The sequence below is a fragment of the Bubalus kerabau genome, chromosome 1 (assembly GCF_029407905.1).
Source record: "Bubalus kerabau isolate K-KA32 ecotype Philippines breed swamp buffalo chromosome 1, PCC_UOA_SB_1v2, whole genome shotgun sequence".
Taxonomy (NCBI): Eukaryota; Metazoa; Chordata; class Mammalia; order Artiodactyla; family Bovidae; genus Bubalus; species Bubalus kerabau.
In genome coordinates this window covers 151420507-151433181 of record NC_073624.1, presented here as the reverse complement: position 1 = coordinate 151433181, position 12675 = coordinate 151420507, and the positions used below count along the sequence as shown (strand labels likewise).

General features: G+C 39.8%; 1 protein-coding gene across 9 annotated transcripts in view; it reads left to right on the top strand.

Moving 5' to 3' along the window:
* Window positions 1-1506: 1506 nt before the first annotated feature.
* The window catches only part of ASCC1 (activating signal cointegrator 1 complex subunit 1), a 112664-nt gene continuing 101495 nt past the window's right edge, over window positions 1507-12675 (top strand). For 6 of the 9 annotated variants that reach the window (XR_008698233.1, XM_055535354.1, XM_055535329.1 and 3 more), the window contains exons 1-4: window positions 2111-3000; window positions 3448-3582; window positions 4478-4577; window positions 8370-8467. Coding sequence is in view for 8 of the 9 variants with exons in the window: in XM_055535354.1 (XP_055391329.1) it covers window positions 3471-3582; window positions 4478-4577; window positions 8370-8467 (310 nt within the window). In the remaining variant the exon portion in view is untranslated. The other 3 variants (XM_055535336.1, XM_055535335.1, XM_055535345.1) reach the window with 3 other exon arrangements.

Genomic DNA, 12675 nt, shown 5'->3' with positions numbered 1-12675 from the left:
ACAAGATTCCTTAAAGATCATCTAATCCAATCCCCCCATTTTGCACATAGGCATACAGACTTCAGCTTATTTGTTGTGCCATTTTTAAAGCAATGGCTTTATTGCATTGTCATGTGCTATATGGGATTCCCAGGTGGCTCAGTGGTAAAGAATCCACTTGTCAATGCAGGAGACATGGGCTCGATCCCTGGGTTGGGAAGATCCCCTGGAGAAGGAAATGGAAGCCCACTCCCGTATTCCTGCCTGGGATCCCATGGGGACACAGGACCCTAGTGGGCTATAGTCCTGGGGCTGCAAAGAGTCAGACATGACAGAGTGACTAAACAACATGTACCCTGTGAGAGGTGAAACAGCACAGTGATTAAGAGCTCACTCTGAAGCCTCTTGGCCCAGGTTCACGTCCTGGCTTTGTTACTTGCCGTCTGATTCTGGACAAATCACCCGACCTCTCTGCTCCTCAGCTGCCTCATCTATAGAATGCAGATAATGATAGTACCTACATCAGAGGTGTCAGGAAGGTTAATATAACTAAAGCATTTGGAACACTCAAAGGCACAGTAAACAACAGCTATCCAAAACTACCAATGAATATTTAGTCCTCAATCTTTTTTTTTTCCTCTGCAGATTCGTTTTTCATACTTACTATGTTTCAACACACTCATGGGAAAAGTCTTAATTCTCTGCATTTGACAGACAGTGTCAAGGTCACATGTCTCTTAGAATGGAAAGTCCATACTCAGGAAGAGGGAAAATGCACCCCATACTTTCATTTTAAGGTTAATGATCTTAGGAAGAACCCTTTTCTTAGGAAAAGGGGAAGGAGTTGTCTTTCTACTCTCAAGGCCTAGCATAGAACCTGGATTACAGTGTTTCCTGAATGAATAAGGAACAAATGACAGAACACAGGGCTAGCAGAGGATAGATAAGTTTGATGTCAGGAGGGTTGGTCCATTATTGGTTTTTCCCCCTCATTCTGTAGATCTATTTGGACAACTGTTTTTCCAGTTAGGCTGCCAGGCCCAAGGTAGGTGCTCAGTAACATTTGTTGAATATTTAAATACTAATGATGACATAAGCTGGGACTTGACTCAATAAGCGAGATTGGCAGTAGAGATTCTTACAGGAGAGCAGAGATATTGCATGGTTGTGTTCACAGTGACAGGATGATCAACACATTTACTTCATGCATGATAGGGATGACCTCGTATTCATAAACCACTTTCCTTCCTAGCAGATACATACTTATAGTCTTGAAAAATCCTTCTTAAAGAATCCTTAAAAGTCTCCTTATCAAAAAGACAAGCAATTATTAAACTCTATCATCAGAAATCATTCCAAATAGCTGGATTACCAATCAAAAAGGTGCCGTAGCTAAAAACAGCGTGGGTGGAAAGGGGATGAAGAGAAGATGGGTCAGAATGTCAGCTGTTCCCAAGCTAACTCCAAGCCATGACCCCACACCCACCCAGACCTCTCCAGGGGGGCGACACCACCGGCGCCATCCCACTGCGCAGGCGCCACCGCTTGGCCCGCATGCGCAATTGTCTCGTGCGGCCTGAGGAAATTTCCTCTTACACGCCCTCTGCGGCAGGCTCCAGTTCCTCCTCCTCCTTTCTCCACTTCACTAGTCCCTTCAGGTAGGATCTCAGGGATCAGCTCCCTTTCCAGCAAGCTCCTGAGGGTCCCTGAGCCCTCGACCACTTACCTCAGCTGCTTTGGCACTTTACAGCCCCGCCCCCAACTGAACCGGCTGCGTTTTCCACGACGAGGGCGGCGGCGTGCTCGCGCCCGTGCGGAGGGAGCCCGCGGCGGCCGCGGCGTGCGCGTGCCAGTGCAATGGTGGGCGTGGCCGGGGCGGAGAGCCGCGGAGACCCGGTTCTGGGAGAGGCCTTCTGGGTCCTTCGTCTGCTCTCACTACAGCGGTTTTCCTACCACCGCGGAGTCCTCTCTTCGCTTGCTTTGACGTACTGGGGTTGATTTTTGCTCGCTTTTATGATTCAGGGTTTCATCTTCCTTCCCGACTTTGTAGGCCTTCTGCTTTCCTTTCTGTCTCTCCAAACCACCACGGAGCAGGATTAAATTGGCTATTCCCCATCCTTCCTCCTGAGCAGTCTTGCAGTCCAGGGCCTTATGGGAAAGGCAGATGGAGGGTTTGCTATCTCTGAAACAACCCTCTCTTCCAGAGCTCAGTTTGAGGACCTACCTTGACATTGACTTCTACTTTTGTGGCGAGCCTTTTTTTTTTCTCTGAGAGGTCCTGGGAAATTGAGTATTAGGGTGTAATGTCATTAAAGTATTGCTAGTTATGCCTCCTCTTTCGATGTTCAAGTCTGTTTACCTTATATATTATTGTTTCTCACAACATGAAACTAACTCATTGATTCTGTAAGCAAATTACCAATGCAAGCGATTTACTTCCTGAGGTTGGATTGAGCATTAGTGTGTTTAGTAAGGATTGATCTTTTCGGAGGGGGACCGCTTAAGTTATTTTGGGTTTCAAGACCATGTACCATATGTGGTAGGAACCTTGGTTAAACATAACCAGAGCTAACCTAAGAAGCTTTTTTCCTAAATTGTTAATTCATTAAGTGGTGACTAGAAACTTGGTTTCTCTCTGAGTGATGTACAGTTTTTGGCAGTGACCTACAGAAATTGAATTCCTTCCCTCAGCAGTGTGTTAGTTGGCAGAACCATGTTGGTTAAGTTATATTTTAGCTTTGTTTTAATAGGCATCTGGATCTAATTGTTGAGTATGTATTTCTAGCACCTGTAAAGGTAGTTAAGGATTTTTTTGTTCTCCCCTTGAGGATAAATGTATTAAACATCCCTAATTCTCTTAACTGTCATACTGGGTAAGAGCGTGAGACGCTTCACGAATGTTCAGATAAGCACAGAGGTTGAATTTTACTCCTTTTGCTGCTGCTGCTGCTAAGTCGCTTCAGTCTGTGTGACCCCGTAGACGGCAGCCCACCAGGCGCCCCCGTCCCTGGGATTCTCCAGGCAAGAACACTGGAGTGGGTTGCCATTTCCTTCTCCAGTGCATGAAAGTGAAAAGTGAAAGGGAAGTCGCTCAGTCGTGTCAGACTCTTAGCGACCCCATGGACTGCAGCCTACCAGGCTCCTCCGCCCATGGGATTTTCCAGGCAAGAGTACTGGAGTGGGGTGCCATTGCCTTCTCCTTTACTCCCTTTAGGTTAAAGTAATGAAGAGACCTCTAGTCTCTCTTCCAAAGTCATGGACAGGCTCAGTATCTTGTAATCACTTTTTTTGAGGAATGCTGAATAGATGGCAAATTACTGTCTTGAGTGTGCCAGGAGTGGAATAGTGTAGTGGAAAAGGCAGCAATTGACTTAATAAAACAGCTTCTAGATAGGGGAAATCTAGTGGAAACAGTAATGCTTTTGCTTAGGATGTACTATGAACTGATGCCCAATTCTGTCCTTGTAGGCCTGTATAAAGATCCATTAATCATGGAAGTTCTGCGTCCACAGCTTATAAAAATTGGTGGACGGGTTTATAGGAAGAATCCCATCCAAGAACAGCCTTATCAACATGAAGAAGAAGATGATGACTATTACCAAGGTAATCTTAGTTGCTCTTTGGTCAGATTAGAAGTACAATGTTATCCGTATTGTAGAAGCAATTCTTTGTTTCAGTGTTTATGTGTGAGCACTGAAATTTGACTTGTTTGGCCTCTCATAGCTCCCTTGTTGATTCTGAGTGGGCTGGTTGAGTTAGTTTGATGAGGTGTTCTCAGTTCATAAGTTAAGTTGTGTCTCATCTTTGTGCAGAGGCTTAAATGTAATAAGGGGTAATTTTAGTTAGCTATTAATATTAACAATTATCTGTGGTAAAATTAAGTTCTTTTATCTATAAAACTATGAACTAGTTTTTATAAATTGTTGAAATAAATGAACATATGCCCAATATTAACTGTTATTGTTGTGTCATAATTTTTCTTTTCTTCTCTGCAGTCATATACAGGCAGTTTCAAATATACAACTGACGTGGCTGTTTCCCTTTAGCCCTGGGGCCTTGAGCTCTTTTATTTCAGCCTCCTGTTTTCTCTTTGTCTCACTCCTGCCTACCTCATTCACTGAGGTGATTTTGTGTCCTAATACTAAAAACCACTGAGCTGTACATTTTAAGAGGATGAATTTTATGTGACTTATGTCTCCGTAAAATAGTACAAAAGATTTATTTCTGGGAGAAAACAATTAAATAGTGGTATGTAGATACTCCTTTTCCAAGGTTCCAGGATTGGAAGATTTAAAATAGTCATGTGTTTTTATTCTTTGTTTGTCTAAGAGCAGGTGAGGAGGAATGTTGGAGCAGTGTTCTGCAGTGTAACATGTATGGCTGTTCTTTTTGTGTGTGTGTTGCTTTTCTTTAAACCTCAAGAATGGTTGGACAGCTGAGGAGAAGAAAGACTGTTGTCCACAGAGCAAGTGAGTGAGGTGTTATGGTTTCTGTGCAGGCCTCGTGGAGTGTGCCGAAGAGCCCTGTGAAACCTACGAGGTGGTGCAGACCCCACAAGGTTTCCGATGTACCGTGAAGGCCCCCAGCCTACTCTACAAGTGAGTGATGCCCCTTGGCAGCTTCATGGGGAGGCATTTCCAGGAAACTTAGAAGAAAGCTGCTTCTTCTTTTTTCCACACTTATTACAGTACTTACTAGTGACAAAATGGTTTAGTGTTTAACATCCTAGAATTTCTAAAGACTAATTGCAGATCAGTTTCATCATTCCATATACATCACCAAATCCTGTTGATTTTTGCCTCTTAAGTATCTTTTGAATCCACCACTTACTTTTTCTTTATAGCCATTCTGCTACCTCTTCTGTGGATTATTTCAAATAGTCTACTTACTGGTCTTTCCACATTGGTTGTTGCTCTCTTCCAATCAGTTCTTCACATTGAGGGTGGAATAATCTTTTTAAAAGGAAAACCTGATTATTTTATTACCTTTGCTTGAAATCCATTAACATTCTTCCATGGAAGATGGAATTTTATTCCATTAGAGCAGTGGCCAGAATCTTGAACGTGACTTAGCCAGCCCTGCATTTTTCAGTTTCAGCTCACACCACTCTTTCCCTGGCTTTGCACTTAAGTTTAACTGGTTTTCTTCAGTTCCTCAAATGTTCTGGGTTCCTTCCTATCTTCTAGCTTTGGCATATGCTGTTCCCTTTCCTTACATTACCTAGTTATTAATATATTTTCCTTCCTTAGGTTCCCAAGTTTTGACACCGGCATCCCCACCCGCCACATTGATTACCATAGTATATATTTTCATAACACCACTACTTTTCCTTTATAGCATTTCTCAAGCCTAATGTTTCTATTTATTTGTCAGCTAGTTGATGTTTCTTCTGCTAGACTGGAAACTACTTGAAGGCAGGAATGTGTCTGTTCTGTTGTCCTTCAGTTCTTGTGATCATTTCAGTCTGTGCCTGCTTGCCTTCGTGTTGATCATATTCTGTCTCTTATTAACTACTAATATCGTTAGCTCTTGTAGCTGGCTGGCTTCTTTTGGGCTTGCACCTCTGAAGATAGCATGGTCTAGGAAGTCATAGATTGTTTTTCTGTGTTGTACCAGATGAATAAAGTCTATCTATACTTCTCTATGAGAGGAGGTCTACAAATACAGAATCATACACCTTTAAGTTCCAAGAGGCAAATAGTTGCATGTTTTTCAACTTGAGAATTTTCTGAAACACCTAATGAGGATGAAATTTCTCTCCTGGAATGGGACCAAATGAGAAACCAAATGCTAATCCTGATGGCTCACTTTCCTCTCAGGTTTCAGGGACATTTTCTCCTAAGAAATGTGATTTTAGGAAGCTGTGACTCAGATTCCTTGTAAAAATCAATGCAACATGTCTTCCTTAATGTATATATTTGTTACTGCTAAGGTATGTAAAGATTCCTTAAATGTCTGATTCTAACCATATGACCTTTTGAATTTTATATATTCTAAATACTCATTTTGTGATGACTTGCATGTTACATTAAGTATTGGTTCTGCTAAATCCTAATTAATAGACAATATTTACTAGGAAGACTTCTTTCTTTTTTCCTGTCTTCTTCCTTCTCTTCCTCTCTTCCTTCCTCTCAGTCTTATTGACAAATGATTGACCTACATGGAAGATTTCTTTCTTAAGAATCATTTATGTAAGCTTATTTGGTCCAAGGAAGAAATTAGTTGACCAAACTAACTTATGATCAAAGTCTAATAGTGGTGCACGTGTCCACAGACGAGGTCTAATACTGTGGCTCTCAACTTCAGGTGCACATTAGAATCACCTGGGGAGTTTTAAAAACTCCCAATACCTAGGTGTGCCCCAGACCAGTTGAGTCTGAATCTCTGGGAGCTGAACCCAGGCATCATTAGTTTTTATAGCTACCCAGGAGAAGGCAATGGCAACCCACTCCAGTACTCTTGCCTGGAACATCCCGTGGGTGGAGGAGCCTGGTAGGCTACAGTCCATGGAGTCGTGAAGAGTTGGACACAACTGAGCGACTTCACTTTCACTTTTCACTTTGATGCGTTGGAGAAGGAAATGGCAACCCACTCCAGTGTTCTTGCCTGGAGAATCCCATGGAGAGGAGCCTGGTGGGCTGCCGTCTATGGGGTCGCACAGAGTCAGACACAACTGAAGCGACTTAACAGTAGCAGCCAGGTGATTCCAGTGTGTGCCAAGATTGAGAACCACTTGATCTGGCAAGAATTTCCACTTATACAATAAACGAGTCATCCTTTCACTGTTTATCTGTATTATTTTAGTGAATGCTTTAGACTTTCCGTGTAAACCTCTTTTGGATCTGTCTATACTCTTAACTGGAATGGTGCCATCATGGGTTTAATGAGGATGACATGGTCTATACTGAGCTATGTGCCAGTCACTGGGAAGTCCTTTTATATATGATCACATTTAATCCTTACGACCAACCTTATGATACTTAGGTATTATTCACTCCGTTTTTTTAAGTGAGGTAGTGGGGTACCATTGCCTTCTCCGAAGTAGTAGGCTAAGAGTGGTTAAATGACTTGGCCAAGGTTTGTTTGCTTCTAAAGCCTCTTTAACCACAACCACTTCCCTTTCTAAGGTGCCTAGACTATTAATAACACTTTGAGCCAACTACTTTATGAGAGGTTTGTCCACTAGCCATGTGCTAACAAACAGGAACCTGACTGAAAATAAAAGACAAAGGCTGAGGGAGTTGGTGCTACATAGTCCCTAGCCCAGCACAGAGAAAAACTACATGGAAACTGTGGAGTTCCAGTCCTCCTCTGAACATCTTGTTTTATAAAAAGCTGGCTTACTACAATAAATCTTAATGGAAATAATCAGACTTGGTTATCCCATGTAAAAACAAATACAGAATTTTAGGAATAGTCAGCAGTGCTGTAGTGTACTGTAATTGAAATCCTCGAAGTCAAAATACTGTTGATGAGGAAGTTTTTTCTCTTAAATTTATGGTCCTGTGATGGTCTCTTGGTGCTTTATTTAGACTCTGAAACTTTTCTCCTGGGATCCAGTAGTCTCATTTGCCTGATACATCTAATTACTATGGGTTCCAGAAGATAGCTTTGGAGGGTCAGAATTATTTATACTAGGAGGCCTAAGTAAGTAATGTGAGCCAATAGATGATTGGAGTCAATAAAAGACAGTAGGAAGTGGCAGGGATTGTGATGAATTCATATTCCATTTTCAGAAATGAGCTCATGTTCAAGCCTATTTTTGCCATTGAGTAGTCAGATCTCCCAATTTTTTGAAAGAACTTAGAAATCTATATTTTTTAGGTGAAATTTCCCAAGTTTTAGGTGAAATCTCCCAAACAAGACATGTCTGTGTGTTTGAATTCAGCCTGAGGGTTACCTCTTTCTGTGCTTGCGTCTCTCTTGGTTGGTGGACCCTGCTCTTTGCTAAGCTCTTTAGCATTATTTAATTAATTAAGGATAATTCGCTTAGGATGAACTCAAAATGTAGTTAATTTGCTCTCTAAGAGGGCAAGATTTTCCCCCTTCAAACTGTAGACCCATTCAAGCGTCCAATGAGACTATGTTAGCTTTTCTTTCACTTAACTGCAGACCCCGATTTTGAATCTAGTTTTGAGAAGCAAACAGGCATGGGGTATAATTACTCTTTCTATGCATTGAATTGGCTGTAGGACATCGTTTTGTCAGTGAATATAATGCAACATGTTCTATAAAGCTATATGACTTGTAATTTCCTCTACGAATACTGAGTTTTTACTGAAGCACTCTTCTATGAGGGAGTATCTCTGGCCACATATGATTTAAATATGATGGAGTTCTTTATTCGGGTATATTTTGACTTACATTAATTAACTTTCTCTATATTATAGGCATATTGTTGGAAAGAGAGGGGACACTAGAAAGAAGCTAGAAGTGGAGACCAAAACTTCTATTAGCATTCCTAAGCCTGGACAAGAAGGAGAAATTGGTGAGACTCTATATATGTTTGCAGTCACTTTTGTATGTGTATGGAATAATGTGACCCAACTGAGTTTGATGATTATATTTTTTATGTGGTTCTGTAGCTATTGCCCTTTTTTATATCAGTATCAGTCTCTCAGATGAGGAAAGATGTACTTACACAGCCTTATCTTGATATGAGTACCTGGGCCTTAATTTGATACTTTACTACACACTAATGGAATAAAGCTTCCAGATTTTGTTGTGGACTAGGAGATTTCTTGTATGCTTCAGTAGCTTGAAATGGAGTTTGTGAATTATTTCAAGTTAGAATTAGAGGGAAAAAGTGAGATCAGCAAATTTGAAATGAGGCTCAGCCCTTTCCCTATTAGTTATCTTGTTTTTATCTTGCTTTGTAGACTAGGAAGGAAATTGTAAGAGTAATAATTAAAACAGCAACCTGATTCAAGTAAGTGTTCAGGTGAGGAAAAGTAGTTTAGCAATAGAAACCATGTCAGAAAGTTCTGTACTAAAGCATCAATGTGAACCAAGTGCTCAGACTTGTGTTGTAAAGTGACTTTGAGTGAGGGGTACTGAAGGGACAGAATTTTTAAAACAGTAGGAATTTTTCAGCGTCAAGTAAGTGCAGCAGCCTCCAATAATCCATTTTCCATAAACATTCATGGATTGTATTAAGTCTTAGGAGAAAAGAATTATAAGTACTCTTCTTATTTTGTTCTATGTAAAAATAATCACTGTGGCAGATAAGTAGCAGTTGACTTTAGAGTGGTGCTGTCCAGAAGAACTTTCCATGATGGTGAGTATGTTGTATATTTGCAGTATCCATAGAGCCACTAGCCACTCATGAGTGAGTACTTGAAATGTGGCTAATGTGACTGAGGAACTGAATTTTAAATTCTATTTAATTTTAATTCTTTTAATTTAACTAGCTGCATGTGGGCTCCGATTTTGGACAGTGAAGTGCTGGAGTTTTCCCCAGCCCCTTGGTAACAAGTAAAACTCTAACTTTAGAACTTTAATGACATTTTTGAAGGACTCTAATTAATATAGATATTTAGTTCATTAGAATTACTGTTTAAAAAAAAACAAAACCTTGTGTCTTTCCTTAAGTGTTAAAGTTCAGGCTACAAATACTGAAGTAATTTTTTAAATTGCATTAAAGCTTATTTCTCTCTTTTTCTGATTTAAAAATTAATACATGCTTTCAAAAAGAAAAGCTTATAGAAATTATATGTAAAGTATAGAGGGAAGTCTTTTATGTTATGAACTTTAGCCATAATTGTTCTTAACAGTTGAATCTGTTCCCCATTTTTTTCTATGCGTATAGTAACAGATGGCTAATAATTTTTATTTTGGTAAAAATTATAACATGCAATAAATGTGAAGACCTTAGCCATTTTAAGATACTGGAGTCATTCCAAAACTTATCCAGAAAAGGTTAGACAGGTTATTGACTTGAAAGCCAAAATATTTCAGTGTAAATAATAAGGGTGTTTAATTGTTAAAAGTAAGAATATAGTGGAACTAATTTAATTGAAAAGCAAGAGGATAAACTGGCTTATTAGTCTTGTAGGGAAGTAAAGTATATAAAAAAATTGAATTTACTGGTTACAGTAAATTGGGTTCTGATGTGAAATCAAAACTGCAGTTGCATTGGTGTGGTATATGCTGTTAGTAGTTGTTTTGCCTCTCCTAAATTAGAGACACTAGAGAAGAAAATGATCTGGTAGGTTTCAATTTGCTTCCCTGGTGGCTCAGATGGTAAAGCGTCTGTCTGCAGTGCAGGAGACCCAGGTTCAATCCCTGGGTTGGGAAGATCCCCTGGAGAAGGAAATGGCAGCCCACTCCAGTATTCTTGCCTGGAAAATCCCATGGATGGCGGAGCCTGGTAGTCCATGGGCTTGCTAAGAGTCTGACACTGAACGACTTCACTAATTTGTCCTGTAGATAAGAATTTGGTCTAGTCTGTTTTGAAGCCTCAGGCAGTGGGATATAAGAATGATTTTTTTGTGCGTGTTTCAGCTGTATCCGATTCTTTGCGACCCCATGGACTGTATTTGGCCAGGCTCCTCTGTCCATGGGATTCTCCAGGCTTTTAATATTATTTTGTCATTTTAGTTATGCAGTTGGTTTTTATAAAGTTCCACATTAGTGCCTTTGTTTTCTTCCTCTGTATCTCTTGTTGTGGTCCTTAGACCCATGTCAAGTAAATTCTGATCCACTCAGATATTTGTAGTTTTAGAATATTTCTAACCTCATCATATTTGCTCTGTAGTCATTGTTTGCTCAACTTTGAATCTTTTTCTGGAAATAAGTCTGAGCGCCTTTGACATGCCCTTAGCAGTTTTCTGTGTTAAAAAAATGAAAACATCTTACTAGTCTTATTCTCTGCCAAACTACCTTAGTGCAAAAGGATAGATATAGTATTTTGTACTAAATTTTTATAGAACTAAACATAAACAGGAGTTTTAAGCTTCCCTCCCCTGCATACCTTTTTCTTTTAGTTTCTTACCATATTTTTTTCCTTGTACAGAGATAGTTATAATTTCTACTTTAACATTGTTCCAGTTTACCATTGAGTCCTCCTTTGTCAGTCTTTCTATGGCACATTATTTGAACGCCTGCTTGGACACTTCCCTTCACTGGGCATTTGAATCTTTTGGATTCTCAAAGTGTTCTATTGAAAATAAAATTATATCATCAAAAAAATACCGTGTCTCTACTTCTTAATTTTTTTGTGCGTGCTTGCCAAGTCGCTTCAGTTATGTCTGACTCCTTTCGACCCCATGGACTGTAGCCGGCTAGGCTCCTTTCCTTTGTCCATGGGATCCTTCAGGCAAAAATAACTGGAGTGAGTTGCCATGCCTTCCTCCAGGGGTCTTCCTGACCCAGGGATTGAACCTGAGTCTCTTACATCTCGTGCATTGACAGGTGGGTTCTTTAGCACTAGTGCCATTTGGGAAGCTCTCTTACATTTTTTGGTTATGACTTATGTCAATTTTCTATTTAGGCAAACAGTTTTTAGGCTTTCTGTTCATTCATTCATGTGCGCGTGCGTGAGTACTCAGTTGTTTAGTCGTGTTCAACTCTTTGTGACCCTATGGAATGTAGCCTGCCAGGCTCCTCTGTCCATGGGTTTCTCCGGGCAAGAATACTGGAGTGGGTAGCCATTTCCTCCTCCAGGGAATCTTCCCGACTCAGGGATGAAACCAGTGTCTCCTTAGTCTCCAGCTGTGGCAGGCAGATTCTTTTATCATTGGAATCCCAGTACATTCATAATTTACTTCTTTTCCCAGAAATTTCCATCTTGTTTCTTTACAACAAAATGGGTATGATAATTTCATTTTTATTTAAAAAAATAGGCTCTTCTTGTAGAAAATTTCAAATGCTTTAATGGGAAGTATTAGGACAAATAAATGGAATTATTTGTTCCATTCCAAGCAACCTCTGCAGTTGCTTGGAAGGAGCAAGCTTTGTGGTCTTGAAAGTACATAGCAGATTTTGCTACTATTTAAGTTAATACTTCAGTATTTTATATCATATTGAGAAATCTGTCCTTTCCTCTTTAATAAGTCCTCCATTGAGATGGCAGTTTTGTTCACTCTTCCTATCTTCTGCATCTTTCCTTAGCTTCTGTTTTGAACCAAGCACTGCCAGTTCTGGAACCTAGGTTATGTAATCCTTAAATGATTTTTTTTTCTTTACAGATTGTAGTGTAAGGTTTTGTGGTTTTTCCTCTTATTTTCATTTATATATAAAGACAGCCCAGATCAGAGAAGACGAAGTTACACTGAGGTGTGAAAATTTGATATCCATACATACAATGCAGATATAGATAAACATTTTTACTTAACCTTGTTTTTTTTATACAGTTAGGGTAGGATCGTATATATTGTAGTAGACTCTGTTTAGCTCTTTTACTATAGCAAATTGCTAAAAATTTTGCCACAATATTTTTTAAAATTGAGGTAAATTCACATAACAGAAAACTCCACTTTTTTTGTTCTTAATTTTTATTGTTTGAATTTCTGTGTAATATATTGTTCTTTTTTTTTAAATGGTAGAATATACACAACATAAATTTGCCATTTAGACCACCTTAAAGTGTTGAATCGAGTGGCATTATTAGTACATTTACAGGCTTCCCTGGTAGCTCAGACTGTAAAGAATCTGCCTGCAATGCAGGAGACTCAAGTTCGATTCTTGGGTGGGGAA